At 65.5% G+C, this 25,148-nt stretch overlaps 2 protein-coding genes across 3 annotated transcripts in view; one reads left to right on the forward strand and one right to left on the reverse strand.

The window, feature by feature from the left end:
* On the forward strand, nt 1–18,955 carry SPTB (spectrin beta, erythrocytic). 2 transcript variants are annotated; one of them, XM_065066333.1, is made up of 36 exons: nt 1–227; nt 3,855–4,052; nt 4,134–4,285; nt 4,562–4,735; nt 4,830–4,921; nt 4,999–5,079; nt 5,172–5,287; nt 5,500–5,612; nt 5,691–5,878; nt 5,956–6,073; nt 6,790–6,948; nt 7,025–7,327; nt 7,456–7,606; nt 8,046–8,916; nt 8,993–9,130; nt 9,209–9,968; nt 10,044–10,246; nt 10,334–10,424; nt 10,496–10,642; nt 10,752–11,015; nt 11,181–11,396; nt 11,474–11,563; nt 11,665–11,940; nt 12,326–12,456; nt 12,708–12,912; nt 12,994–13,368; nt 13,475–13,719; nt 13,802–13,940; nt 14,018–14,102; nt 14,191–14,387; nt 14,493–14,602; nt 14,912–14,990; nt 16,682–16,845; nt 16,919–17,092; nt 17,170–17,212; nt 18,017–18,955. In XM_065066333.1, the coding sequence occupies exons 2-36, from the start codon at nt 3,905–3,907 to the stop codon at nt 18,182–18,184; spliced, it is 6,966 nt and encodes a 2,321-aa protein (XP_064922405.1). In that variant the 5' UTR covers nt 1–227; nt 3,855–3,904; the 3' UTR covers nt 18,185–18,955. The 2 variants fall into 2 exon arrangements, with proteins under 2 accessions (XP_064922405.1, XP_064922406.1); XM_065066334.1 differs by lacking the exons at nt 16,682–16,845; nt 16,919–17,092; nt 17,170–17,212; nt 18,017–18,955 and adding an exon at nt 15,079–15,173.
* The window catches only part of PLEKHG3 (pleckstrin homology and RhoGEF domain containing G3), a 10,114-nt gene continuing 3,875 nt past the window's right edge, over nt 18,910–25,148 (reverse strand). The window contains exons 2-17 of the mRNA XM_065066496.1: nt 24,511–24,830; nt 24,329–24,429; nt 24,171–24,240; nt 24,022–24,068; nt 23,797–23,947; nt 23,397–23,531; nt 23,126–23,308; nt 22,890–22,982; nt 22,725–22,811; nt 22,586–22,619; nt 22,398–22,502; nt 22,190–22,264; nt 22,032–22,070; nt 21,905–21,912; nt 21,604–21,795; nt 18,910–21,317 (exon numbers count right to left, since the gene is read on the reverse strand). Of these exons, the coding sequence (XP_064922568.1) occupies nt 19,707–21,317; nt 21,604–21,795; nt 21,905–21,912; nt 22,032–22,070; nt 22,190–22,264; nt 22,398–22,502; nt 22,586–22,619; nt 22,725–22,811; nt 22,890–22,982; nt 23,126–23,308; nt 23,397–23,531; nt 23,797–23,947; nt 24,022–24,068; nt 24,171–24,240; nt 24,329–24,429; nt 24,511–24,830 (3,251 nt within the window). The 3' untranslated portion in view covers nt 18,910–19,706. The remainder of the gene's footprint in view (nt 21,318–21,603; nt 21,796–21,904; nt 21,913–22,031; nt 22,071–22,189; nt 22,265–22,397; nt 22,503–22,585; nt 22,620–22,724; nt 22,812–22,889; nt 22,983–23,125; nt 23,309–23,396; nt 23,532–23,796; nt 23,948–24,021; nt 24,069–24,170; nt 24,241–24,328; nt 24,430–24,510; nt 24,831–25,148) is intronic.

Consider the following 25,148-nt stretch of genomic DNA (forward strand, 5'->3'; position numbering starts at 1 on the left):
ATTGCGGGGCGGGCGGCCCGTCCCCGCCCGCCTCCGCCCGGCCCTCCCGGGGGGAGCGGGGCTATCTGGGCCGGGCAGCGCCGCTGGCCCCGGGCAGGAATGTCCCTGCGCGCCCAGATAATGTTATTTATATCGCGGTGTAGGGCGGCTCCGCTCCCCCCGCCCCGCTCCGGTCCCGGCTCCGGCCCCGGGCCCGCCGCCGCTCGTCCGCCCGCCGCCCCGTGCAGGTGAGAACCGCGGCCGCCGCGGGCGCCGCCGGCGGGGACCGGGATGCGCCGCCTCCGGGGGTGGGGAGGGGACCGGAGGGCACCGGGAGGCGTCGCGCCCCGGGGGGAAGCGGGGGCACCGGGGCGCGCTGCTCGCCCCGGGGACACCGGGTTTGGGGTGCGGCACCGGGCACGGTCCCGGGGGGCTGCGAGCACGGGGCAAAGTTTGGAACCGCTCCGGGGGGGCTCGGCACCCCCGTTTCCCTGCGCGGCGGGGGGGCGATGTCACCTCGTGTCCCCCGAGGCTGCTGTCCCCGTGGGGGACGCACAGCTGCCGGGACAGACGGGGCGGGCGAGTGGCGGTGACTTTCTGGGGACACCCTGGGGACACTTTCCCCGGGTGGGGGCAACCCTGAGCGTGGTATCCGCACTGGTCCTGGGCACTCCTGGCACCGCCAAACGTGTGCCAGTGGGACATGGTGGGTGAGCCGGCTCCGGAGCTGATGTGGGTCTCAGTGGGGCATGTCGCCGAACCCACTTCCACCACCAGTTTTTAGCAACTGGAGTTACTGGGAAGAGTTTTCTGGCCGCCGTGCCCTTGGCCCCCTTGTCCCGGTGCGGCGGCAGCAGGATGCTCACGGGAGGGTGTTGGGACAGGGAAACTCATGCCCGCGCCCCAGTAAACCGGGGGCCACCCAGGGCTGATTTTCCAGCTCCTGTTTCAGGGCGGCTTTTGCTTTTGCACATCTCCAGTTCCAGGAGTCAGGGCATTGTAGCACCCTTTGCTTCACTGGATTAAGCCAATGAGGAGCATTTGAGGGGGTGGCAAGCAAAGGAGACCCCTGCAACCCCTGTGAGTGCCGGTGTGACCCCCAAAGAGTATTTCGCAGCTATCGAGTGGTTTTAGGGCCCTGGCTGGTGATTTTGGGATAGGCGAGGAGGTGCAAGGGGGGCAGCTCCTAAGAAGGGAGTGGGGGCTCAGCCCTCGCCGTGCGCATGGGAGGCCTATTTATAGCCAAAAAATGTCTGTGGAGTGTCAGCACGTGTGTGTGTCACCACTGGGTTAGGTGACATGGGACAGTCCCGGCATGGCTGGCATCCGCACCGACTCCGGCCCTGGGGAAACCCAAACCTTTGCCCGCTGGATGCGAGTGTGGCCAGGGAGCCCTGGCCAGAGCGGGACGTTGCCGGCCGGAGGAGCTGTGCCATGCCGTGCTGTGCCATGCCGAGCGGGACCATCTGCTCCCAGCCCTGGCCATGCGCCTGGGAGGCAGGTGGCTGTTGGGGGGCTGCAGGGATGCCCCCCAGCTCCTGCCCCTTCCCAACAGCTCTGGGGCTGCACCAGGAGTGTGGCCAACTGCTGGTTTGGTAGGGATGCAAAATAAAAGCGTTAATTGGCAAAACGAAGGAGCTGGGGCGATGCTGGGCAACGAGTGCTCCAGGGACCCACCAGTTTTCTGGAGGAGGTGATGGGGCAGCTACTTGGGGGTGTTTCGGGGGACCTCGATGAGGTCTCATGTCAGTGTTTTGGCAGCACGCTGCAGTGGCGAGGGCTGAGCTGGGGAAGCGGCTTGAGGGTGCCACGGGAGCCAAACCACCGCCCCAGCCGCCGCCGGGGTGCAGAGGGGACGTCCCCCAGGCCCGGCGGGGGGACCTTGGCAGCGGCACAGTGCCAGCCCCTCACCGGGAAGTGCTGATTCACGGCGCTGAGCCGCCGGCCGGGGAAGGCGACGCTGCCCTGGCCCCGGCCGCAAGATGCTCGTGGTGGGGCTGGCACCCCGGCTCTCCCGGCATTCCTGCCGCTGAGCGGGAGCAATGACACCCCCCGGGTGGCAGGTGCTGGTGGCAGCGTGGCTCTGCCAGACGGGGCTGTTTGGAAGGCTCTGGTGCGGCAGAGGGAGATTTAAAGGGTCGGCGAGCGCCCGGGCTCAAAATGCACGTTAGCGGCTCCCTTGGGCCCTTCAGCTCCATCTCCTCGGATGCTCGCGGCCATGGCCCTGCTGTTGTGGTTCTGTGGAGATGGCTCCGCCAGGGCCAAGGTCGCCTGGGCGAACCGGCTGCAGCTCCTGTGCTGTTGGGGTGGGGGGGGGTCCCCAAACTGGGCTTCCCCAGGGGGTTTGCTGGGGCATGGGAGGGGGAGCCTGGTGCCGGCTGTGCCGACTGGCAGCAGCACAGAGCTGGAGCATGGAGGGCTGTGGCCGCGCTCCTGCACGCTCCTGCTCACACTTGCGTGGCCTTGCACACTCTCATCTGCCTTCTTCATGCACTTGCATGGATTTGCATGTCCTTGATTGCACATGCATGCTCCTGCATGTCCTTGTTTGCATGTGTGTGCTTTTACATGCTTTGCACACTCCTGCATGTTCTTGCTCGCATGTGCGTGGTTTGACACACTCCTCCTGCATGTCCTTGCTCATGCATGCATGCTCTTGCACACTCTGGCACGCTCCTACATGTCCTTGCTTGCATGTGCATGCTGCATGCTCTTCCATGTCCTTGCTCACGTGCGTGCTATTATGCACTCCTGCATGTCCTTGCTCATGCATGCACACTCTTGCATGCTCTGACACACTCCTGCATGTCCGTGCTTGCGTGTGCATGCTCTGACACACTCCTGCATGTCCTTGCTCGTGCATGCATGCTCTTGCACTCTCTGGGATACTCTTGCGTGCTCCTTGCTCACATGTGCGTGCTCCAGCACGCTCCCACATGTCCTTGCTCACACATGCACCCCTTTGCACGCTCCTGCACATCGTTGCTCACACACACATGCACTCTCTGGCATGCTCTGGCACACTCCTACGTGTTCTTGCTCATGTATGTATCCTTTTGCACGCTCCTTGGTGTCCTTGCACGCTCTGGCACGCTCCTGCACGCGAGCGCCTCCCCCGCCACGGCCCTGCCTGCGTGGCCGCGATTAGGGTGCAGCACCAGGGCGCACCCCAGCCCTGCCAGCCCTGATAAAGCTCCGCCAGCTGCTGGGGGGACCCTGGGGAGCAGGTGGCCGTGGGCTATCACAGCTCCTGGGGACACGTGGGGTTTGGGGGTGCCTGGGGTTCCCCACAGCCCCTGGCAGCTTGGGGGTGCCGGTGGGGTTCCCGGCAGGGGTGCTGGTTTTGGGGAGCCCCAGCCTGGCTCCCCGCACCCCTCAGGGGCCCCCGCAGCCTCCTCCTGCCCAGCCCGGCCTCCGCCAGCTGCTCACAGGCATTTTTAGATACCGGCCATGTCCTATCTGTGTCTCAAATGTCCCCGGGGGCGGGTGCCCCCCCCTGCCAGCAGCTGTCACCCGCTTTCTGCCACGGGTGCCGCTGAAGCCCCTCCATGGCGCAGGCGTCGGGGTGGGTGTGTGCTGCTCCCGCGGCCTCCAGGGCACCCAAATGTTGGGGGGACACCCAGGGCGGGGGGGACACCCCTGGGGACATGGCTGGGGGTGCAGAGTGGGCAGCCAGGACCTGGGTGGGGACAGTCAGTGTGGCACAGGCTCCGTGGCGGGGTGACCCCCCTGCGTGCAGCAGCCAGGTGCCCCCCAACACCTGGGTGACGCTAAATCCCTCTGAGCCGCTTAATCGGCAGCACTGAGCTGCAAATCCCCAGCGAAGCCACTGCGGCGGTGATGCCGGTGCCCACGGTCCCATGGCTCTTCCCCAGGGGCCTCTCGCCGGTAGCCGACGGCCACCCGGCCGGGGGACGCCGGGACCATGACCTCGGCCAACGACTACGAGCAGCTGGAGCTGCAGCAGCAGTACAGCCGCATCAACGTGCGCTGGGACGCCTCCGACGATGAGCTGGACAACGACAACAGCTCAGCGCGGCTCTTCGAGCGCTCCCGCATCAAAGCTCTGGCAGGTCGGGGATGGGTCTTGGGTCCCCTCAGTCTTCCCGGCTTGTCCATGCCGCCCAGTGTCACTGTGCCTGCTCTCATTGCAGACGAGCGAGAGGCCGTGCAGAAGAAAACCTTCACCAAGTGGGTGAACTCGCACTTGGCTCGTGTCACCTGCCGCATCTCGGACCTCTACATGGACCTTCGGGATGGCCGGGTGCTCATCAAGCTGCTGGAGGTGCTGTCAGGAGAGCTTCTGGTAGGACTTCCGTCCAACTGGGTACACAGGGACCCACGTCATGCCACGTCCCATCACACCATGTTGTGCCCCACCATGCTGTGCCCCACCGTGTCATGCCATTGCCATGTCCCACTACACCACACCATGTCCCACCAGCTCTGGTGCTTCACCACGGTGGTTGACCTTGGCACTGACTGAGGCTCCAGCAGGGCTGGGTGGCAGCAGGGGTGTCCCTGGGCAGGGGTGGGGGTGCCCAACGTGGAGTGAAGGGTGCTGAGCGCTGCCATGCTCCAGCCCAAGCCCACCAAGGGCCGGATGCGGATCCACTGCCTGGAGAACGTGGACAAGGCGCTGCAGTTCCTGAAGGAGCAGCGGGTGCACCTGGAGAACATGGGGTCCCACGACATCGTGGACGGCAACCACCGCCTTGTCCTTGGCCTCATCTGGACCATCATCCTCCGCTTCCAGGTGGGTGGGGGCCACCCCTCAGCTCAGCACCGCGTGGCTCATTCCCTCCTCCGTGGGTGTTCTCCCTTGACCCCGCGCTGTCCTGTGTCCCCAGATCCAGGACATCATCGTGGAGACGCAGGAGGGCCGGGAGACGCGCTCCGCCAGAGATGCGCTGCTGCTCTGGTGCCAGATGAAGACGGCAGGGTAGGTGGTGGGACCCGCACCCCACGAGGTCCCCACGGTCCCCAGAGGGTGACGGCGACACCCTGTCCCCATCGCAGGTACCCCCACGTGAACGTCACCAACTTCACCGCGAGCTGGAAGGACGGGCTGGCTTTCAACGCCCTCATCCACAGGCACAGGTAGGTGGCACTGCAGTGGGCACCGGGGTGGTGGTGGCACCGGGGGATGTCCCACAGGTGTGTCACCACCATCCCACACTCTCTGTCCCCAGGCCCGAGCTGGTTGACTTCCAAAACCTGACCAAATCCAACGCCCGCCACAACCTGGAGCACGCGTTCAGCGTGGCCGAGCGGCACCTGGGCATCACCCCACTCCTCGACCCTGAAGGTGAGGCTGCCACTGCCCACCCTTCTGCCTCAGTTTCCCCATTGCGTCCTGGGACATGTTCAGGAGCTGTGGAGGGACCAGGAGGTTTCCACCCCATGGAAGTGGGTCTGGGTGGTAGCAAGGGGGGACCTCATGAGGCCGTGGTGACCTGATGCCAGTGGGGTGACACAGAGGCCAGGTCAGGACTGACACCTCTTGTTCACGCCGGGCAGATGTGTTCACGGAGAACCCCGATGAAAAGTCCATCATCACCTACGTGGTGGCTTTCTACCACTACTTCTCCAAGATGAAGGTGCTGGAGGTGGAGGGCAGGCGCCTGGGCAAGGTAAGCGATGGCATTGGGGTGTCTGGAGGGTCCTGGCGAGGTGCCGGCACATAGTGCTCAGCGCTGGCCCCGCTGCAGGTCATCGAACACGCCAAGGAGACGGAGAGGATGATTGAGGGCTACGGGGGTTTGGCGTCCGACCTGCTCACCTGGATCGAGCAGACCATCGTCTCCCTCAACAGCCGCAGCTTCGCCAACTCGCTGGCCGGTGTCCAGCACCAGCTCCAGGCCTTCAGCACCTACCGCACTGTGGAGAAGCCACCCAAGTAAGTGTCCCTGTACCTGTGTGGTGGTGAGCACCCATGGGTGCCCCCCAGGGCTGAGGTCTGTCTCTTTGGGGCAGGTTTCAGGAGAAGGGGAACCTGGAGGTGCTGCTCTTCACCATCCAGTCGCGGATGCGAGCCAACAACCAGCGTGTCTACACCCCGCATGAGGGACGTCTGGTCTCCGACATCAATCGGGTACGGGGCCCATCATCACAGCACCCTCGTGGGTTGTGGGGACATGTGGCTACACCTGTGGCACCCAGTGGCCTGAGGGCAGCTCTTCTCCCAGTATCTCCAGGGGTTTTGTTGCCCAGATTGTCCTGAGGCAGCTCAGGTACATCTCCCGGGGCAATTTAGGTCCATCTAAGAGCAGTTTTGGTTTGTTCTAGAAGAAGTTTTGTCCATCTCCTGGGGACATTTTGGATCCATCCTGGGGCAGTTCAGATCCATCCTGGGGTAGTTTAGTCCATCTTGGAGCAGATTTGGTCTGTTCTAGAACAACTCAGGTCTGTCTCCTGGCGCAGGTTGGGTCCATCTCCTGAGAGCAGTTCATGTCCATCCTGGGATGGGATGGGTCCTGGGGCAGTTTGGGTCCATCCATCTCAGAACAGACTGGGTCTGTTCTAGAACAAGTTTGGTCCATCTCCTGAGGGCAGGTTGGGCTGTCTCCTGGGACATGTTTGGTCTGTCCTGGGATGGATCCTAGGGCAGGTTGGGTCCATCTCTGAAGGCAGTTTGAGTCCATCCTGGAGCCGGTCAGGTCCATCCCAGGGCAGGTTGGGTTCCTCCAGCCACACTCCCCTGCCCATGGTTGCCCATGGTGAACCACGTTGGGGTTCACCAGCAGAACAAGATGTGGGTGGGTAGAAGAGACACAGATGTCACCCCTGTCTGATGCTGCCTTTCCCCAGGCCTGGGAGCAGCTGGAGAAAGCGGAGCACGAGCGGGAGCTGGCGCTGCGCAACGAGCTGATCCGGCAGGAGAAGCTGGAGCAGCTGGCACGGCGCTTCGACCGCAAGGCCGCCATGCGGGAGGCCTGGCTGAGCGAGAACCAGCGCTTGGTGGCCCAGGTCAGGCTGGGGACACCCGCCCCGGGGACCGGGATGCTCCACCAGAGCCTCACCACAAGCTTTGTGCCGGTTGCAGGACAACTTTGGCCAGGACATGCCGGCAGTGGAGGCGGCCAAGAAGAAGCACGAGGCCATCGAGACGGACACGGCCGCCTACAAGGAGCGGGTGCAAGCCATCGAGGCGGTGGCCAGGGAGCTGGAGGTGGAGGGTTACCACGACATCCAACGCATCACCAGGCGCAAGGAGAACATCCTGCGGCTCTGGGAGCAGCTCCTGGAGCTTCTGGCCGCCCGGCGCCAGCGCCTGGAGATGAACCTCGTCCTGCAGCACCTCTTTCAGGAGATGCTCCACTGCATCGACTGGATGGATGAGGTCAAGGTGAGCGTCGGGTGCCACCATGGGTGGGGTTGCCTTGGTCGCACCAGGCAGGGTGGTGGTGGGAGGCAGATGGGGTGCTGGTGGTGGCTTTTGGGTGGAAGTGGGTGACAGCCGGGGCTGTCCCACAGGTGCAGCTGGAGTCACCCGAATCCGGGAAGCACCTTCTGGAGGCAGAGGAGCTGCTGCAGACCCACCGGCTGCTGGAGCGCGACATGGCCTTGCAGGCAGAGAAGACACGAGCCATCAGCGCTGCCGCCCTCCGCTTCGCCGATGCCGAGGGTAGGTGTATGGGGGGGTGGCTAGGACACCCTCCCAATGGGTGACCAAAAGGAGGCTGAGGGGAGACCTTATCGCTGCCTACAACTACCTGAAAGGAGGCTGGAGCCAGGGGGTTGCTGGTCTCTTCTCTCAAGTAGCAAGTGACAGGACAAGAGGAAATAGCCTTGAGTTGTGCCAGGGGAGGTTTAGATTGGATATTAGGAAAAAATTCTTCCCAGAAAGGGCTGTCAGGCATTGGAACAGGCTGCCCAGCACAGTGGTGGAGTTGTGGCGGAGGAAGTGCTTAAAAGGTGTTTAGATGAGGTTCTTAGGGACACGGTTTAGTGCTAGAGTGAGGTTATGGTTGGACTCGATGATCCTGAGGGTCTCTTCCAACCAAAATGATTCTATGATTCCATGACCACCCTGCTGATGGGTGCCCACCCTGCTCCCTGGCCAGGCTACCGTCCCTGCGACCCCAAAATCATCCGTGACCGCGTGAGCCACCTGGAGCTGTGCCGGCGGGAGCTGCAGGCGCTGGCAGCCCGGAGAAGAGCCCTGCTGGAGCAGTCCCGCTCCCTCTGGACCTGCCTGTGGGAGCTGGACGAGGCGGAGGCTTGGATCAAGGAGCAGGAGCAGCTTTACTCTGCCTTGGATTTCGGGAAGGACCTGCCGGGCGTGCTGCAGCTCCAGCGCCGCCACGCCGCCTTCGAAGCCGAGCTGCGTAGCCGGGGCGGGCGGCTGGAGCAGGCACTGGCGGCGGGCGAGGGGCTGGCGGCCGTGGGGGGCCCGGCGGCCAGGGGGCTGCGGGAGCGGGGGGCCGCGGTGCGGGCGCTGTGGGCGCAGCTGGAGGAGCTGGCGGCGTTCCGCCGGCGCGGCTTAAGCCAGGCCCAAGGTTTCTTCCAGTTCCAGGTGGAGGCAGAGGAGCTGGCGGAGGGGCTGCGGGACGCTCGGCGGCGGGCAGGCGCCGAGGAGCTGGGGCAGGATGAGTCCCGCACCCGCGTCCTGCTGCGGCAGCACCAGGAGCTGCTGGAGGAGCTGGCGGCGGCTCGGGAGCAGCTGGATGCGCTGGCCCAGCAAGCCGAGGGTTTCCCACCGGAGCTGCGGGCCGGCCCCGAGGCACAGAGCCGGCTGGCAGCCCTGCGGGAGCTGCACGCTGAGGCGGCCGCCATGGCCGAGCGGCGGGGCCGCCAGCTGCAGGATGCCCTTGACCTCTACACTGTCTTTGGGGAGAGCGATGCTTGTCACCTCTGGATGGGGGCCAAGGAGACATGGCTGGGGCAGCGGGAGGTCCCGCAGGCGCTGGAGGACCTGGACGTGGCGCAGCACAGGTGGGGCTCTGGCGGTGGTGGTGCTGCCATCCATGTTGTGAGTTGCCACCCGTTCTCAGCCCGGCTGTCCCCACAGGTTGGATGGGCTGGAGCAGGAGATGGCCACTGTGGCTACCCAGATTGCTGCCGTCAACCAGGCAGCCGAGGGCCTGCTGGCCAGTGGGCACCCCCGCAGCCCCCAGGTCCGGCAGTGCCAGGAGCAGCTGAACCAGAGGTACGGTGCTGGGTGACACCAGGGTGATGGGTGACACCTGGGTCCCCACTGGCCGTGTCACCCGTCTCTGCCCTGCAGGTGGGACCGGTTCAGGGAGCTGGCAGCCGAGCGTCGCCGGGCGGTGGGTTCTGCTCTGCGTCTGCTCAACTACCGCCTGGAGAGCGAGGAGACCCGGCAATGGCTGCAGAGCAAAACCCGGGCGGTCGAGGCCACCGCCGAACTAGGTCGGGACCTGGCCGGTGTCCTGGCCACCCAACGCAAGCTCTATGGAATCGAGCGGGAGCTGGCGGTTGCCGAGGACCGCCTGGCCACCATGCGCTCCCAGGCTGAGCTCCTGGCACAGGAACGACCCGAGGTGGCCGGGGAGGTGACTGAGCGGCTGGTGGCGGCAGCGACCGCCTGGGAAGAGCTGCAAGGAGCCCTGGGTGAGCGGGCGGCCTCGCTGGGGGAAGCCGGGCAGCTCCGGCGCTTCCTCCAGGACCTGGATGACTTCCAAGCATGGCTCTTCGGTGCTCAGAAAGCCGTGGCGCTCACCGATGAGGTGCCGGCCTCCTTGGCTGAGGCGGAGGAGATGCTGCGGCGGCACGAGGCTGCCCAGCGGGACGCGGAGGAGCACACGGCCGCCTTCACCGCCTTGGTGGAGACGGGGGAGCGGGTGTTGGGGGAGCAGCAGGACCCGGAGTATGAGGGGCTGCGGCAGCGGCTGCGCGGCGTGGAGGCCGGCTGGGCTGTGCTGGCCAGGATGGCGGACGCCCGGCACGGCTTCCTTGTCCAGTGCCGCGGCTTCCAGGAGTTCCTCCGTGACGCCAAGCAGGTGGAGATCCTCCTCGCCAACCAGGTGGGTGCTCAAAGTGGGAGTCACTGGGTCTCGGGTGACCCAACAAGGTGCTGATCTCTCGATGTGACCCCGCAGGAGTACACGCTGGCACACTTGGAGCTGCCGGCATCGCTGGAGGGCTCGGCGGCTGCCCTGCGCCGCTTCCAGGACTTCCGCACCAGCCTGGAGAGCAGCGCTGAGAAGGTCCCTGAGGTGGTGGCCAGCGGCACCAAGCTGGTGGCCGAGGGGAACATCTTCTCTGAGAAGATCACTGAGAAGTGCCAGGCTCTCCAGGAGCGGTGAGTCTGGTGACGTGGCAGCGGGCAGCATGCAGGCAGCGCGCAGGCAGCAGAGCTGATGCTGCCCATCTCTGGTCACCTCACCAGGCACAGGGATGTCACAGCCAAGGCGGAGGAGGCAGCAGGCTTGCTGCAGGACAACCATGAGCTGCAGACCTTCCTGCAGAGCTGCCGGGAGGTAAGGACGCAGCACGGCTGGTGGCACTGGGGTGTCCCCCCAAGCCGAGCCCTGACACCCCTTGCCCGCAGCTCGACGCCTGGGTGGAGGAGAAGATGCTGACAGCACAGGACACCTCCTATGGTGAAGGTCGTGGCCTCCATGGCAAGTGGCAGAAGCACCAGGCGTTCATGGCTGAACTGGAACCCAACCAGGGCTGGCTGGAGAAGATCGAGATGGTGGGTACCAACACCACTGCCTGGAAGTCTTGCTGGGTGGTCAGTAGGTCCCCATGCTGGCATGGAGCCACGCTGTGGTGGCCGACGATGTCTTTGTTGTTGCCGGCAGGAGGGGAAGGAGTTGGCGGGCCGCAAGCCGCAGTACGGCGAGGTGGTGGTGCGGCGGCTGATGGAGCTGCGGGGCCGGTGGGACGGGCTGCGCGGCGCCGCCGAGGAGAAGGGCCGGCGGCTCCTCGAGGCTCATCGCTCGGCGCTGTACGCCCAGAGCTCCGCGGAGCTGGAGAGCTGGCTGGGGCGCGCCGAGGAGGAGCTGCGTGCCACCGAGCTGGCCAAGGACCTCACAGCCACCAACCTGCTGCTGAAGAGGCTAACGGTGGGTGGTGGCACCTCACCATTTCCTTTGGATAGGGGTGCACTGCTCTTTCTTTGGGGCTGGGAGGTCTGAGGTGCCGGTTGTGTCCCCAAATGGTGCTGGCTGGTGACTTAGGGATCCCCAGCTTGGTTCTGTCCCCTGGTTAACGTGGCTCTCCCCTACCAGAGACTGGAAGAGCAAGTGCGAGCACGGCTGAAGGAGCTGGAGGAGCTGGGGTGGCCGGGACCTCCCCCGACGGGGGACGTGCCGGACACGGCTGGGCAGGAGCAGAGGCTCCGGCAGCGCTTCCTCGACCTGCTGGAGCCGCTGGAGAGGAGGAGGAAGGAGCTGGAGACCACCAGGGCCATCTACCAGCTGGGGCGGGATCTGGAGGATGAGACTGTGAGTGTCCTGCCATAGCAGCATCCAGGGGCACCCATGGGTGCTGCATGGTGCTCAGCGGGTGCTCTCCCCCGCAGATGTGGGTGCAGGAGCGGCTGCCCCTGGCGCGGTCCACGGAGCACGGCACCGACCTCCCGAGCGTGCAGCGCCTGGCCAAGAGGAACGAGGTGAGTCTGGGTGCAGCGTTGGCACCCACCACCCTAAATAGCCCCTTTGGGGCCACCCAACCCATGGGTGACCCCCACTGTGACACCCACCCTGCCGGCAGACGCTGCAGAAGGAGCTGGGGGGCCATGCCCCCCGCCTGGCCGAGGTGCTGAGCCGTGGTGAGGCAGCGGTGAGCGGGGCCGAGCCGAGGCCAGAGCTGGAGGCACGAGTGCGGGAGCTGCGGGGGCTGTGGGAGACGCTGCAGGAGGAGGCGGCCGCCCGGCACCGGCGCCTGCAGGATGCCAGAGAGGCCCAGCAGTATTACCAGGATGCCGGCGAGGCCGAGGCGTGGGTCAGCGAGCAGGAGCTGTTCATGGGAGCCGAGGAGAAGCCGAAGGTGAGGGGTGGCTCTGGAGGGTGCCTCTGGGTCTTGGGGGGGCTCTGTGCTATGTCATGCTGTGCTGTTAATCGTCCTGTACCACGTCGTGCCCTGCAATAACACACCATCCATCCCGTGCCACGTTGTGTCATCACATGCCGTGCCACTGCACCCTGTGCTGTGCCATCCATTTGGGTTGGAAAAGACCCTCAAGATCATTGAGTGCAACTGTTCCCCCACCCCTGGCACTGGCCCGTGTCCCTGAGAACCTCATGTCCGTCTGTCCAGCCCTCCAGGGCTGGTGACTCCAGCACTGCCCTGGGCAGCCTGTTCCAATGCCCTACAGCCCTTTGGGGAAGAAATATTTTTTCCTAATTTCCGCTCTGCACCTCCCCTGGCGCAGGACGAGGAGAGCGGTTTGATGATGCTGAAGAGACACGTGCGGCAGCAGCGGGCTATTGAGGACTACGGCCAAACCATCAAGGAGCTGGCGGGGAGGGCTCAGCAAATGCTCTCCGCAGGTCACCCTGAGGGGTAAGTGTCACCACCGTGTGTCCCTTGTCCCTGGGGACAGCCCCGTGCCCTCAGCACCAGGGTGGGTGGGTGGTTCAGCTGCAGCTCTGGTGGCTTTGGCCGCCCTGGCTGCATCGGGGAGGTGGTGACAGAGAGACACAGGGAGCACAGAGTGGTTCCTAAAAAAACAAACCCCAGTTGGCACCACGGGCGGGTCGGGCGCACCTTTTCCTGGGTGAGAACTGGGGTGTCTGTGTGCCGGGGCCGCGCAGGGAGCAGATCATCCGGCTGCAGGGCCAGGTGGACAAGCACTACGCGGGGCTGAAGGAGGCGGCCGAGGAGCGGCGCCGGCGCCTGGAGAACATGTCCCACCTCTTCCAGCTGAAGCGGGAGGTGGAAGACCTGGAGCAATGGATCGCCGAGCGCGACGTGGTCGCCTCCTCCCAGGAGATGGGGCAGGACCTGGACCATGTCACGGTGAGGGTGCCGGGGTGGGTGCGGTGGTGCTGGTGTGTGGCTTTGCGGGGGAAAATTTGACTTTTCTCTCGCCCTCCGCAGCTCCTGCGGGAGAAATTCCGTGAGTTTGCGCGGGAGACGGGCAGCGTGGGGCAGGAGCGCGTGGACCGGGTGAATTTGGCCATCGAGGACCTCATTGACGCGGGGCACACCGAGGCGGCCACCATGGCCGAGTGGAAGGATGGGCTGAATGAGAGTTGGGCCGACCTGCTGGAGCTCATCGACACCCGCATGCAGCTCCTCGCTGCCTCCTACGACCTCCACAAGTATTTCTACGACGGTGCTGAGCTCCTGGCCCTCATCGCCGCCCGCCGCCAGGAGCTGCCCCAGGACCTGGGTGAAGATGCCGGCACGGTGGAGGCTTTTCACCGCATGCACAGCGCCTTCGAGCGGGACCTACAGCTGCTGGAGACACAGGTGAAGCTTCACCCTGCTGCTGGAGGGATGCTCAGTACCCCTGAGCCGGCGGGATGCCTGGTGCTGTCACCACCATCACTCATCATCCTCCACATTCTCTGGGCAGGTGCAGCAGTTTCGGGAGACGGCAGCGCGGCTGCAAACCGCCTATGCTGGGGAGAAGGCGGCCGGGATCCAGGAGCAGGAGCAGGAGGTGGCGCGAGCCCTGCGGGAGCTGCTGGAGGCGTGCAGTGGGCGCCGGGCCCGGCTGGTGGACACGGCCGACAAACATCGCTTCTTCGGCATGGCGCGGGACCTGCTCTCATGGATGGAGAGCACCGTCCGGCAGATCGAGACGCAGGAGAAACCCAGGTACGGGGGAGACCAGCAGGCAACCCTTTGCTGTGACCCATTGCTGATGCCGCTGCTGACGCCGTCACCTCTCTGTCCCCAGGGATGTCTCCTCGGTGGAGCTGCTCATGAAGTACCATCAGGGCATCCGAGCCGAGGTGGACGCTCGCAGCAAGAACTTCAGCACCTGCATCGAACTGGGCAAGAAGCTGCTGCAGCGCAAGCACCAGGACTCGCCCGAGGTGAGAGCAGCTGGGGACCGGGGAGGAGGACAGGGACGGTGCCACCAGGGCCACCTCATGACGATGTCCCCTCACAGATCAAGGCAAAGCTGGTGGAGCTGATGGAGAAGAGGAAAGCCATGATGGAGACGTGGGAGCAGCGCTGGGACCAGCTGCGGCTGCGTGAGTGTGCCGGTGGTGCCGGAGGGGACCGTGGCTCGGTCGGAAGGGTGGTGACAGGGACCTGAGCGCTGGCTGTCCCTGCCCACAGTGCTGGAGGTGTGCCAGTTCTCCCGGGACGCCTCGGTGGCCGAGTCATGGCTGATGGCGCAGGAGCCCTACCTGGCCAGCACCGACTACGGGCAGACGGTGGATGCGGTGGAGAAGCTGCTCAAGCGGCACGAGGCTTTCGAGAAGTCCTCGGCCACTTGGGAGGAGCGCATCGCCGCCCTGAGGAAGCTGACAACGGTGAGGAAGGCTCAGGATAGAGCACGGCTGGTCCCCACTCACCTCTGCCTCAGTTTCCCCACCCTGTGGCCTTGCCACTAATGCCTTTGTCTGCTCCCCTGGCAGCTGGAGCTCCTGGGTGGGCGGTCGCTGCGTGACGGGCTGACAGGGGACAGGGTGACACACACCGAGGGTCCCGACTACCGCCTGGACCTAGACGGGGAGCTGGAGGCCGGGTAAGAGACACTGGTGCTGGGTAAGATACGTTGGTGCCATCCCCAGGCACTTGTGGTGACATCTTGGGCAGTAGCAGCTTGTGGCACCCAGGTGCCATTTCCAGCATCTCTACTCTCAAATAATTAAGGGGATTTTTAGCAATTTGCCTTTTTAGAGTATTAAATTGATGCAGGGAAAGGGCAGAGATGAAGGTTGAGCCCTGCCACGCTGGGACTTCCATCTCTGGGGGGATTGCGGGCGCTGGGACAGGGATTTTGGGGATGCCACACTCCGCTGGGGACACTGAGCCGGCTGCCTCCCTACCGCAGGTCTGAGGAGGAGGAGGAAGAAAAGAAGGACACAAGCACACAGGACACCTCTCTGCTCACCACCGATGGACCAGAGCCGGTCAGTTCTCGAGTTTAGCTTTCTCCTTCCCCAGCAGCAAAAAAACCCAAAAACAAACAAAAAAAGCATCATCCCGCATGTCCTGCAGCCCCCGTCACCGTGACCACGCATGCCGACACCTCCCGCATCCCCCCGCCGTGTTCCTTGCCTTGAGTTGAATAAATGCTGAATGACCCCAAAAAAGGCCGGGCGGGCACACAGGTGCTGCACCTTCCCCCTCACTCCCGCTCACGGGGTGTCCCTGGCGTGTCCCTGGGGTGGCTCGAGCGCCCCTGTTCCCTACCACTGGGCTGGCACCCATGGGTGTGTGGGTGTCTCCAGGCTGGGGTGGCAGCCAGAGCTGGAGTGTCTGTCCCCGGGCAGGCAGATCTCTGCCACCATCCTCTGCTGTCGACAAGGACGCATGTGTCCCAGGAGACGCCCATGGGGACATGGTGTGGACCCAGCCATGTGGCACCGGGCTCCCCAAGTGCCCAGTCTGAGGAGCAGGGAGAGCTCTGTCCCCGCATGGAGGGGGCATCAGGCAGAGCTGCCCATGGGCATATGGCAAGTGTGCTCCTGGCTGGTGGCCACATCAGCCCCACAGCATGTAGCCCTTGGGGCATCATCACCCCACGAGGCATCGTCACTGTGTGGGGTATCAGCACCCTGCAAAGCATCTTCACCCTTGGGACATTGTCACCCCAAGAGACATCATCACTGTATGAGGCATTGTCACCCCACAAAGCGTTGTGACCATCGGGACATTGTCTCCCTATGGGATTGTCATCCTGCAAGGCATCATCACCCCAAGAGACATCAGTCTATGGGGCATCATCATCCTGCAAGACATCGTCATCCTGTGGGACGTTATCACCCTGTGGGGCATCATCACCCTCGGGGTATTGTCACCCCACGTGTCTGCCACCTTGTGCTTGCTGCCACCCTGCTACCCCTGCCTGCTCTGCCTGCTTGGGGACAGGAACCCCTTCTGCCTCTTCTACCTGCTTGGGGACACAAGCATCTTCTGGCTCCTTGGGGACAAGATCACTTTCACCTGCCTGGGGACAGGACCTCCGAGTACCTAATCAGGGACAAGATCATTTCTGCCTGCTTGGGGACACAGGTGTCTTCTGGCTCGTTGGGAACATGGTCCAACTCTGCCTGCTTGGGGACATGGGCATCTTCTGGCTCCTTGGGGACAGGGTCCCCATCTGCCTGCCTGGGGACATGGGCATCTTCTGGCTCCTTGGGGACTTTGTCCAACTGCCTGCTTGGGGACATGGGCATCTTCTGGCTCCTTGGGGACAGAGTCCATTTCTGCCTGCTTGGGAACACAGCCACTTTCACCTGCTTGGGGACACAATCCTTCTCTGCCTGCCTGCTCAGGGACATGGTCACCTCCCAGCTGCCAGGGACAGTGTCCCTCCTCCTGTCCCTCTCGGCAGGAGCTCCGCATGGTGCGGCAGACATGGCTGCAGGGGGCTGGGGACATCCCTGGCTGCAGGAGGAGGGGACAGCTGCCCCACCTCCCCTATGGTGCCTCTGGTGGGGTCACTGTCACGGAGCGCTGGGGGTGACCCACCCCTTGCTCATGCCCACCGCCAGGCCACCAGCTGGGGACACATCCACATGTGGGGAAGGGACGGGACCCCAGGATGTGGCTTCGGGCGGTGACACCGGGGCGTAACACGGCTGTTGCTTTGCGGCAGCCGGCGCAGACGTTGGGCGATGAGGAACTGGTGTCACCACGGCCGCCGCGGGAGGAGCCGGAGGAGCCGGCCACGCTGCCGGCCCGTTCCTGCGGCGTCCAGCTCGAGGGCTACCTGGGCCGCAAGCACGACCTGGAGGCGGCCACCAAACGGGCGTCCAACCGGTAGGCGCTGTGACGGCAGCGGCAGCGGTGTGGGGACGCACGGGGGTGACGGGGCCGCTGCGGTTGGTGGCAGGTCCTGGAGCACGCGGTACTGCGTCCTGCGCGGCGGCCAGCTCGCCTTCTTCAAGGACGCCAAGAGCCGGGCGCTGGGGCTGCCATGCCACGGCGAGGAGCCCCTGGGGCTGCGGGACGCGCTGTGCGAGGTGGCCCTGGGCTACAAGAAGAAGAAGCACGTCTTCAAGCTCAGGTGAGGTCACAGCGCAGCACCAGGTGACGTGGCACGGGGTGGCACGCGCCTCAGTGGCACCTGCGCTCTGTCCCCAGGCTCAGCAATGGCAGTGAGTGGCTCTTCCATGGCAAGGATGAGGTGAGAGATGCCCCGGGGGGACATGACGGGAACAGTGGCATCCAGGAGGCGACATGGCAGGGCTGGAGATGCCAAGGGGACAGGAGGGACCATGGGAACCTAGGGTGCTGCCCAGGGGGCAGAGGGTGGCTGGTGGTGACCAGGGGACACAGGGTGGTCAGTGGGGACACAGGTTGGCTAGAGATGCCCAGAGGGGGGACACAGAGGGGACAAGCGGTGCCCAGGGGGGACACAGCAGTGCTGGAGATGCCCAGGGGATGGAGGGGACAAGTGGTGCCCAGGGCGGGACACAGCAGTGCTGGAGATGCCCAGGGGTCAGAGGGGGACAGGGGAACCCAGGGTGGTGCCCAGGAGGACAGAGGGTGGCCAGTGGTGCCCAAGGGGTCAGAGGGTGGCTGGTGGTTCATAGGGGACACAGAGGGGACTAACAGTGCCCAGGGGGACACAGGGTGGCCAGTGGGGACACGAGATGGCCAGAGATGCCCAGGGGGACACAGAGGGGACAAGTGCTGCCCAAGGGGATGCAGGGTGGCTGGTGATGCCCAGGGGACATGGGGGTTGGCCAGAGATGTGCAGGGGGACAGAGGGTGGCTGGTGGTCCCCAGGGAACACTGGTGGTACCCAGGGGACAAGGGGGTGGCCAAAGATGCGCAGTGGGGACACAGGATGACCCATAGTGCCCAGTGGCACACAGGGTGGCTGGGGAAGTTGTGGGGCAGCTGTTATCACCCAGGGGGAACAGGGTGGCCGGGAAGGTGACGGGGGTACCATGGGAGCCCCCCGAGCCCGTCCCTGTCCCCACAGGAGGAGCTTCAGGCCTGGCTGCAGGGGCTGAGCGCGGCAATAACCGAGTGCCGGAGCGGGTGGGGGAAGGCGCAGAGCCTCCCGCTGCCGCCCCCGGCCCCCCCGGAGCCCCTCCTGCCCCGCAAGGACAAGGAAAAACGGTTCAGCTTCTTCCCAAAAAAGAAATAACCCCCGCCGAGGTGGGGGACCCGTCACACCGGTGGTGTCCGCGGCCACGTGTGCGGAGGGACCCGCGTGTGCACGTCCGTAGGGACAGCTGGATCTATAGGGGCAGGTGCCGTGTGGGCACACGGAATTGTGGGTGCACACCTGTGTGTACATACAGTGGCAGGTATAGGTGTGTGCGCACCCTCTGTACGTCGGACCCATGCCCGTGTGCACGTGTGTATATATATATATATATATTTGTATTTATATATATACATCCTTTTCCATGCTTCAGGGTAGGCACACGCCTCTGTGGAGGTGAACACAGATGTCCCCGTGTGCACACACGTGTGCGAGGGGGGTGTGCATCCAGGGGTGCCTCCACGCGTGGGGGGGTGCAGCAGCCCCATGCACACGTGTGACCCCACCCACATACGCGTCCCCCCACATGCACACGTGCACACGCGTGTCCCGCATGCAGGTGCACCCCCCCTCCGCACGCACAGCCACGGGTGTGCATGCCCCCCACGCGTGCATGTCCCCCCCCAGCACCCACCTAGGGGGCTGCTGTGGGTGTCCCCCCAAGCCATAACCCCCCTCCCAGCGTGTGGGTGCAGAGGGGGCACCCCCAGCCCCCGCGGGCACCAACCAAAGAGCGCCGTCCCACCCCCCCTTGCCCGCACCCGCCCCGCGGGACCCCCCCTGCACCCCACGGCCAGGGGGAGCGCGGGCAACCAGAGAGGAACTTTTGGTTCGATTTGGGGTTTTTTTCTAATAAAGATGTGAAAGCAAGGTGGGCGCAGTGCTGGGCACCGGGGGGGCGAGGGGTGCCCCATTGGGCTGGGGGGCCGTGGGGGGGCCCCGCTTCCAGGTAAGTTGGGGGCCCCAGGGTGCCCCTTTTCCTGGGCAGATTTGGGATCCCCAGGGTGCTCCTTCTCCCAAGCAGCTTGGGGGTCCAGGGGGTTCCCCCTTTTTCCAAATAGGTTGGAAGTCCACAGGGTGCTCCTTCTGGGTGAGCTGGGGGTCCAGGGGGTGCTCCTGGGCAAGTTGGGGGTCCCCAGCTTGCCCTCCTGTGTAGGTTGGGGGTTCACAGGGTGCCCCTTCTCCCGAGCAGCCTGGGGGACCATGGGGTGCCCCCTTTTTCTGGGTAAGTTGAAAGTCCCCAGGGTGCTCCTTCACCTGGGGGTGCCCCTTCTCCTGGGCAAGTTGGGGCGTCCACGGGGTGCCCCACCTTCCAGGTAGTTTGGAGATCCACAGAGCGTTCCTCCTGGGTGAGCTGGGGGTCCATGGGGTGCCTCTTCTCCTGGCAAGTTTTGGGGTCCATGGGGTGCCCCTTTTTCCAGGTAGGCTGCAAATCCCCAGGATGCCCCTTCTCCTGGGGGTGCCCTTTCTCCTGGCAAGTTTTGGGGTCCATGCATTGCCCCTTTTTCTAGGTAAGCTGGAGCTTCATGTGCTGCCCCTTCTCCTGGGTAGACTGGGGGTCCGGGGGTGCTTCCTCCCCGGGGGGTCCACAGGACGCTCCTCCTTCTCCTCCTCACCCACCCTAGCTGGCAGCGTCCAGGGTCTGGAATTTCTGCCGCAGGTCCCTGACGAGGCCGTGGCGAGGGGGCTGCTCGGGGGGCTCGGGGGTGTCGGGGGGCTGGGGGCAGCGCCGCCGGTATTCCTCGGACGCCTGGTAGGCTTTGCAGCGCTCCACCACCGCCTTCAAGCAAATCTTCTCCCGGGTGGTGGGCGAGCGGATCTGGACGTAAGTGGGGGGCTCAGGGCGGGGTGGTAACCGCTCCAGCACCAGCACCCGCTGCCCGGGACCCAGGGGCGCCTCGGCCGCCACCCACAGCGCCCCATCGCTGCCATGTCGCGCCGGTGCCGGACTGGGGGTGCTGGGTCCCCCTCCAGCTTCGGCGCTGCGGCTCCGGCCGCCGCCACGTTCCTTTTCGGCCGGACGCCCCCCCCGGCATGGCCCCTCGGGTGCCGAGCGGCTGCGGCTCACCGGAGGGGGCCGGGGGGCACCGAAACGGGCACGAAGCTCCCGAACGTCGGGCCAGGCAAAGGGCTCAGGGCTGGAGGGGCTGTGGGGAGCAGCTGGGGAGGGAGGCACCGCCAGCCCCCCATCTCGTGGTGGGGCCAGCGCAGGGGTGCGGGGACACGGGTCCCCCGCCTCGTCCGGCTGCAGCAGGGCACAGCGGGTGCGGGCGCGGTGGCTCTTGATGCGGAGGCTGTATTGCCGCGCCAGCTGGTACACCTTGGTGCTGGGGTGCGGGGGGGTCAGCAGCAGCTGCGGGGGGGGCCCCTCGTCCGTGGTCCCAACGTCCGTGGTCCCCACGTCATCCTCCTCCAGGATGAGCAGCGGCTCGGGGGGCTGCACCCCGTTTTCCCGGCACGGCTCCTCTGGTGACACCACGGGTGACGCCGTGGGCTCTGCCGGCTGGATGCGCGGCTCAGGGCTCACGGGGGGGCAGGGGAGGCCGTTGAGGCGGGACACGGAACTTCGCACCAGCCCCTTGGGGATGAAGCTGAGGCTCTCGCGGCGGCAGACGCTGAAGCCGCCGTCCCCGCGCTCGGCGTGACCGTAGTAGTTCTTGATCTTGTCGAGGAGCAGCCGGTCGCGGCTGGAGAGCAGCGATTCCCGGCGGGCTCCGGCCAGCGGCTCGGGCGAGGGGACGGAGCTGCGGGATCCCCCGGGCTCCGCGGTGTCGACGTGGGGGACGCCATCCAGGCTGAGGGCGCTGCCGCTGCGGCTGGCCAGCCGCCCCCCCGGCCCCTCCAGCGCCAGGCTGCTGCGGCGGGACAAGCTGCCCCCAAAGCGCTCGGCGATGACGCTGGCCTGGTCCAGCACCGAGGGCGGCAGGATGCTGCCGGCAGCTCCGTCATCTTCCTCCTCCTCCTCCTCCTCCTCGCTGCTCAGCCCCTGCGAATCCTCCGCCACCGCGCGCTCTGGCTCCCTCTCCCTGACGGTCCCCGCTGGGGACGGGGTTTTGGGTGCCCCCGGCCCCTCGGGGTGCTCCCCGGTGCTGCCAGCCTGCAGGGGGGTGCTGGGTCCCTCGGGACCCGCTTGGGGGGACAGTGAGGCCGCACTGACCTTCTCGCAGGTCCCCCCTGGCCCCCAACTGCTCGGCCGCTTGGGTCCCTCTGGTGCCGGGAGGTGTCCCCCATTCTGCATGAGAGCAAAATGTGGGGGTCACGGGCTGTGGGGGGACCCCCAGCGGCTTCCAGCAGGATCCCCCCACAGCCAAAGGTCTTGCAGCAACGAGGGGTGCCCCAAAAATGATGTGGGGTACCCCAGGGGTGATGTAGGGTGCCCTGGGAACAATATGGGTGCCCCAGAGTTCATGTGGGGTTCCCTGGGAATGACGCAGGGTGCCCCAAAGCAATGTGGGGTGCCCCGTGTAGCACTATGCAGTGGGTGCCCTCCCTGGGGTTTGGGGGGCTGAAGGGGGTACCTGCTCCTCCTGGGGTTCCACTGGCACGCCCCTGGGCTGCTCCTCCTGGCAGCCCTTGCCCAAAGCCTCCTCTTCTTCTTCCTCCTCCTCTTCCTCCTCTTCCTCCTCCACCATCCCCTCAGCTGCTGCCCAGGCTCTGGGGTGCTGGGGGGGCTCCCCCACTTCCAGGAGAGCCCCGTCGCTGCCGGCGTGCTGCTCACAGGGGGAGCGCTGGGCTCAGTGCCCCATGTGCCCCCCAGCAAACTGCGTGACAGGGCTGGGGGACACCGGGCACCCAAACCCCCCTGTGCCCCAGTTTTACCTTGAGCCCTGCGAGCCAGAAAACAGAAACATAGAGGTTAGTGGGGGCAGCAGCCAAAATCCCACTCTCCCCAGCCCCTGTTCCCCCTCCACATGGCCCCCTGGCACCAGTGGCCGTGCCGGCTCACCTTGCTCGCCCAGCTGCCGCAGGATCTGCTTGGCGGGCTCTGCGGGGAAAAGGTTGACATCCAAATCAGGCGACGATGGCATTGTCCCCATGTGCCCCAGCCCATCCCCAGCTCCACCAGCATCCCCAGCCATCCCCAGTCCCCCCTGCCATCTGTACCCGACTGCCTGCGCCCCGTGTGCCCGTGCAGCCGGTCCGGCAGCGTCTCGGCACGGTCCCGTTGCTGGAAGGGCTCTGCGGGGACAGGGGACACCTGTCAGCACTGGCACCTGGTACCCACCATCCCTGTGGACATCAGTGCCACCCTGCCACGGTTTTGCCCCAGGGGACAGTGGTGATGGGGACGCTGGGGACACGCAGCTCTCACCAGACTGGCGGCGGCCCTGGCGCGGCTCGGCGCTGTCACCCAAGGGCTGGGAGGACCAGCTCTTCTTCAGGTGCTCGGGGCTGCAGCGGGGCAGGCGCGGGGGGTCTGCGGGCACGGGGGGTGACGCTGGGGGACAGAGGGGACAGGCGAGGGCAGGGAGGGGACCGCGAGCTGCTGGTGACACTCACAGAACAAGTCCATCTCCAGGATGGCTTCCTTGGCCTGGGGTGGAGAGAGATGGAGGGTGAAGTTGGGGTGCAACCGCTCTCCCCTTGCCGTGTGGGGGTGACCCCCATGCCAGCACAGTGCCCGTCCCCCCACCCTCACCTTTTGGGGGATGATGGCGTGGTGGTTCTCCAGGATGAGCCGCTTGATGTGGTGGGTCCACAAGCGCTTCTCCTCCACGCTCTTGGCCTGGATGGGGGACAGGGAAGGTGGTGGGGTCGGGCAGAGGGGTCCCTCGGGTGCCCCCTAACCCCATTATCCCCCTACCTGCAGGCTGTGCTGCTGTTTGCCGTGCTTGTAGTGAGCCAGGCTGAAGCAAAGTGAGTCCCGCGTGCTCTCGATCAGCATCAGCGAAGAGCACTGCGGGGAGAAGCCAGTAGCCATCAGCACCTTGTCCCCAGCACCCACCGGATCCCCATCCCCGGCACCCACCGGATCCCCATCCCCACACTGCCTGGGTCCCCATACCCAGCACCCCCAGATCTCCCATCCCCAGCACCCACCGGGATGTGGCTCTTGTAGACGTAGTGGTCGCCGCGGCGCTTGGTGATGAGGAGGGTCTTGTCGAAGAGGAAGACGGTGCGCTCGTGGCGCACCCGCTGCATGCGGAAGGTGCCCTCCAGCACCAGCTCCCCATAACTGGTCAGGTCCGGCCCCTTCCAGCCCAGCAGCAGCGACTGGATCTCCTGTTTGGGGTCCCCAGGGGACAGGTGGGTGCATCAGGCCACCTGTTGCCACCACAGTGTCCACCCAGTGCCACCCGGTGCCACCCACCTGCTGCCGGATGGCGTGCTCGTGCTTGCGCTTCATGTCATTGATGTACCAGGCGACGCAGGTCATGGTGTCGATGGCCTCCAGCACCACCTCGTAGTCATCCCCTGACTTGCGCTCAAAATGTTTGGCGATCTCCTGCCGGCAAAGGACACGGCGTCAGGGCTGCGCCAGGGGAGATGTGGCAGCCAGCGCCAGGCGTGCGCCACGCTGGGGGACTGGGATGTGCCAGGGAAGGGTGATGGTGCCATGAGCTCACACCACGCCGGGTGCCAGTGCCGCACCAGCCACCTGAACTCACACCCTGCCACATCCCCGTGCCACGCCAGGCACCCAGACCCTACCAGGTGCCAGTACCTTGCTGGGTGCCCGTGCCACATGCCTGCAGCGTGTGCCGGCTCACCTGGAGCAGCAGGTGGTACTTGAGGATCCTCTGGACGGGCTTGAGCAGGTAGGCGCCGAGGGGCAGCGCGTGCCGCAGCCGCTCCTGGCACTCACGCAGGAACCGCGCCTGGGCTTTGCTCCTCATGCACTCGGCCAGCGCTGCCACCGAGCTGTGGGCACGGAGCGGCTCAGCCCCCTGGCCGTCCCCTGGCCGTCCCCTGCCCACCCGTGCCCCCCTGCCCACCTGGGGTAGTTGTTGCAGTACTGTGTGTAGATGGCAAATTCCTGGCTCTGCGAGAAGGGGGAGTGAGGTGAGAGCCCAGCAAGGTCCCTGTGGCCCCCCCAGTGTCACCCTGCACCTCCCCAGTATCCCCCCACCATGCCCACCCTTACCCGTGTGACGAAGCAGACAGCCACGGCCACGGGGTCGCTGGCACAGCTCTCCAGGTTCTGCAGCAGATTGCTAAGGGGGGACAGAGGGGACAGGGTGACAGGAGCTGTGGGACAGGGTAGCAGCGACTGTGACCCCCAGCGGCACTGGGAGCACCCACCTGCTGAGCTCGTAGATGTCCTCGATGTTGCCGAAAAGCGCGCTGACCTGCTCTGGCCGCAGCACCGGCTCCTCCGTGTCGATAATCTTGCCCAGGTAACCCTGCACGGCAGCCATGGTTGGCACCGGTGCCACCAACCAGCCCCCCAAAAGCCCACCCTGGGGTGTCGCCCCAGCGCTCACCTCCACGATGCTGCGCAGGTCGCGGGCGTAGGTGCGCTCCGACTCCACAATCTCCAGCACCACCCGCCCCAGGTAACTGGGCTCAGCCCCGGGGCCACCGAAAGGTGCCAGGGGGTGCCCACCACGGTTAACTGGCCACCCCCCCGGGGATGCGTTGTTGTTGGTGTTGTGCAGCCCCTCGGCCCAGGACTCGGCCCCCCCGCCGGCCAGCTCCTCCATGGCGCGGCTGGGCTGCGGCACTGGGCTCAGGGCAGGGCGCTGCGGCACGGCGGGCACCAGCATGCCGGCATCCCCCGGCACCAGCGGGGCACAGGGCGGGTCTGGGGGAGGAGAGTGGCACAGTTAGGGGGTGTGGAGACCCCCCGAGGTCTGGGGGTGCCCAGGGAAGTTCACACCCCCACCATGGTAGAAGAGCCCCTGGGGTTGACCTGATGGCTGAACCCTCCAGGCTGGGGGTGCCAGCATCCCCCATTCCCAAAAATCCTCGGCTATGGATCGGCAGAGGCGGGATAGAGCCCAGCCGGATCGTGGCACAGCCCACCTGGGTCTCCTGCCCGTCCAGACCCTGAGATTTGGGGGTTCGCTCCCCTCTTACCCCGGATGAGGCGCCCCAGGAGCCAAGTGCTGCGCTCCCAGAG

The sequence above is a fragment of the Columba livia genome, chromosome 5 (genome assembly GCF_036013475.1).
Source record: "Columba livia isolate bColLiv1 breed racing homer chromosome 5, bColLiv1.pat.W.v2, whole genome shotgun sequence".
Classification (NCBI taxonomy): Eukaryota; Metazoa; Chordata; class Aves; order Columbiformes; family Columbidae; genus Columba; species Columba livia.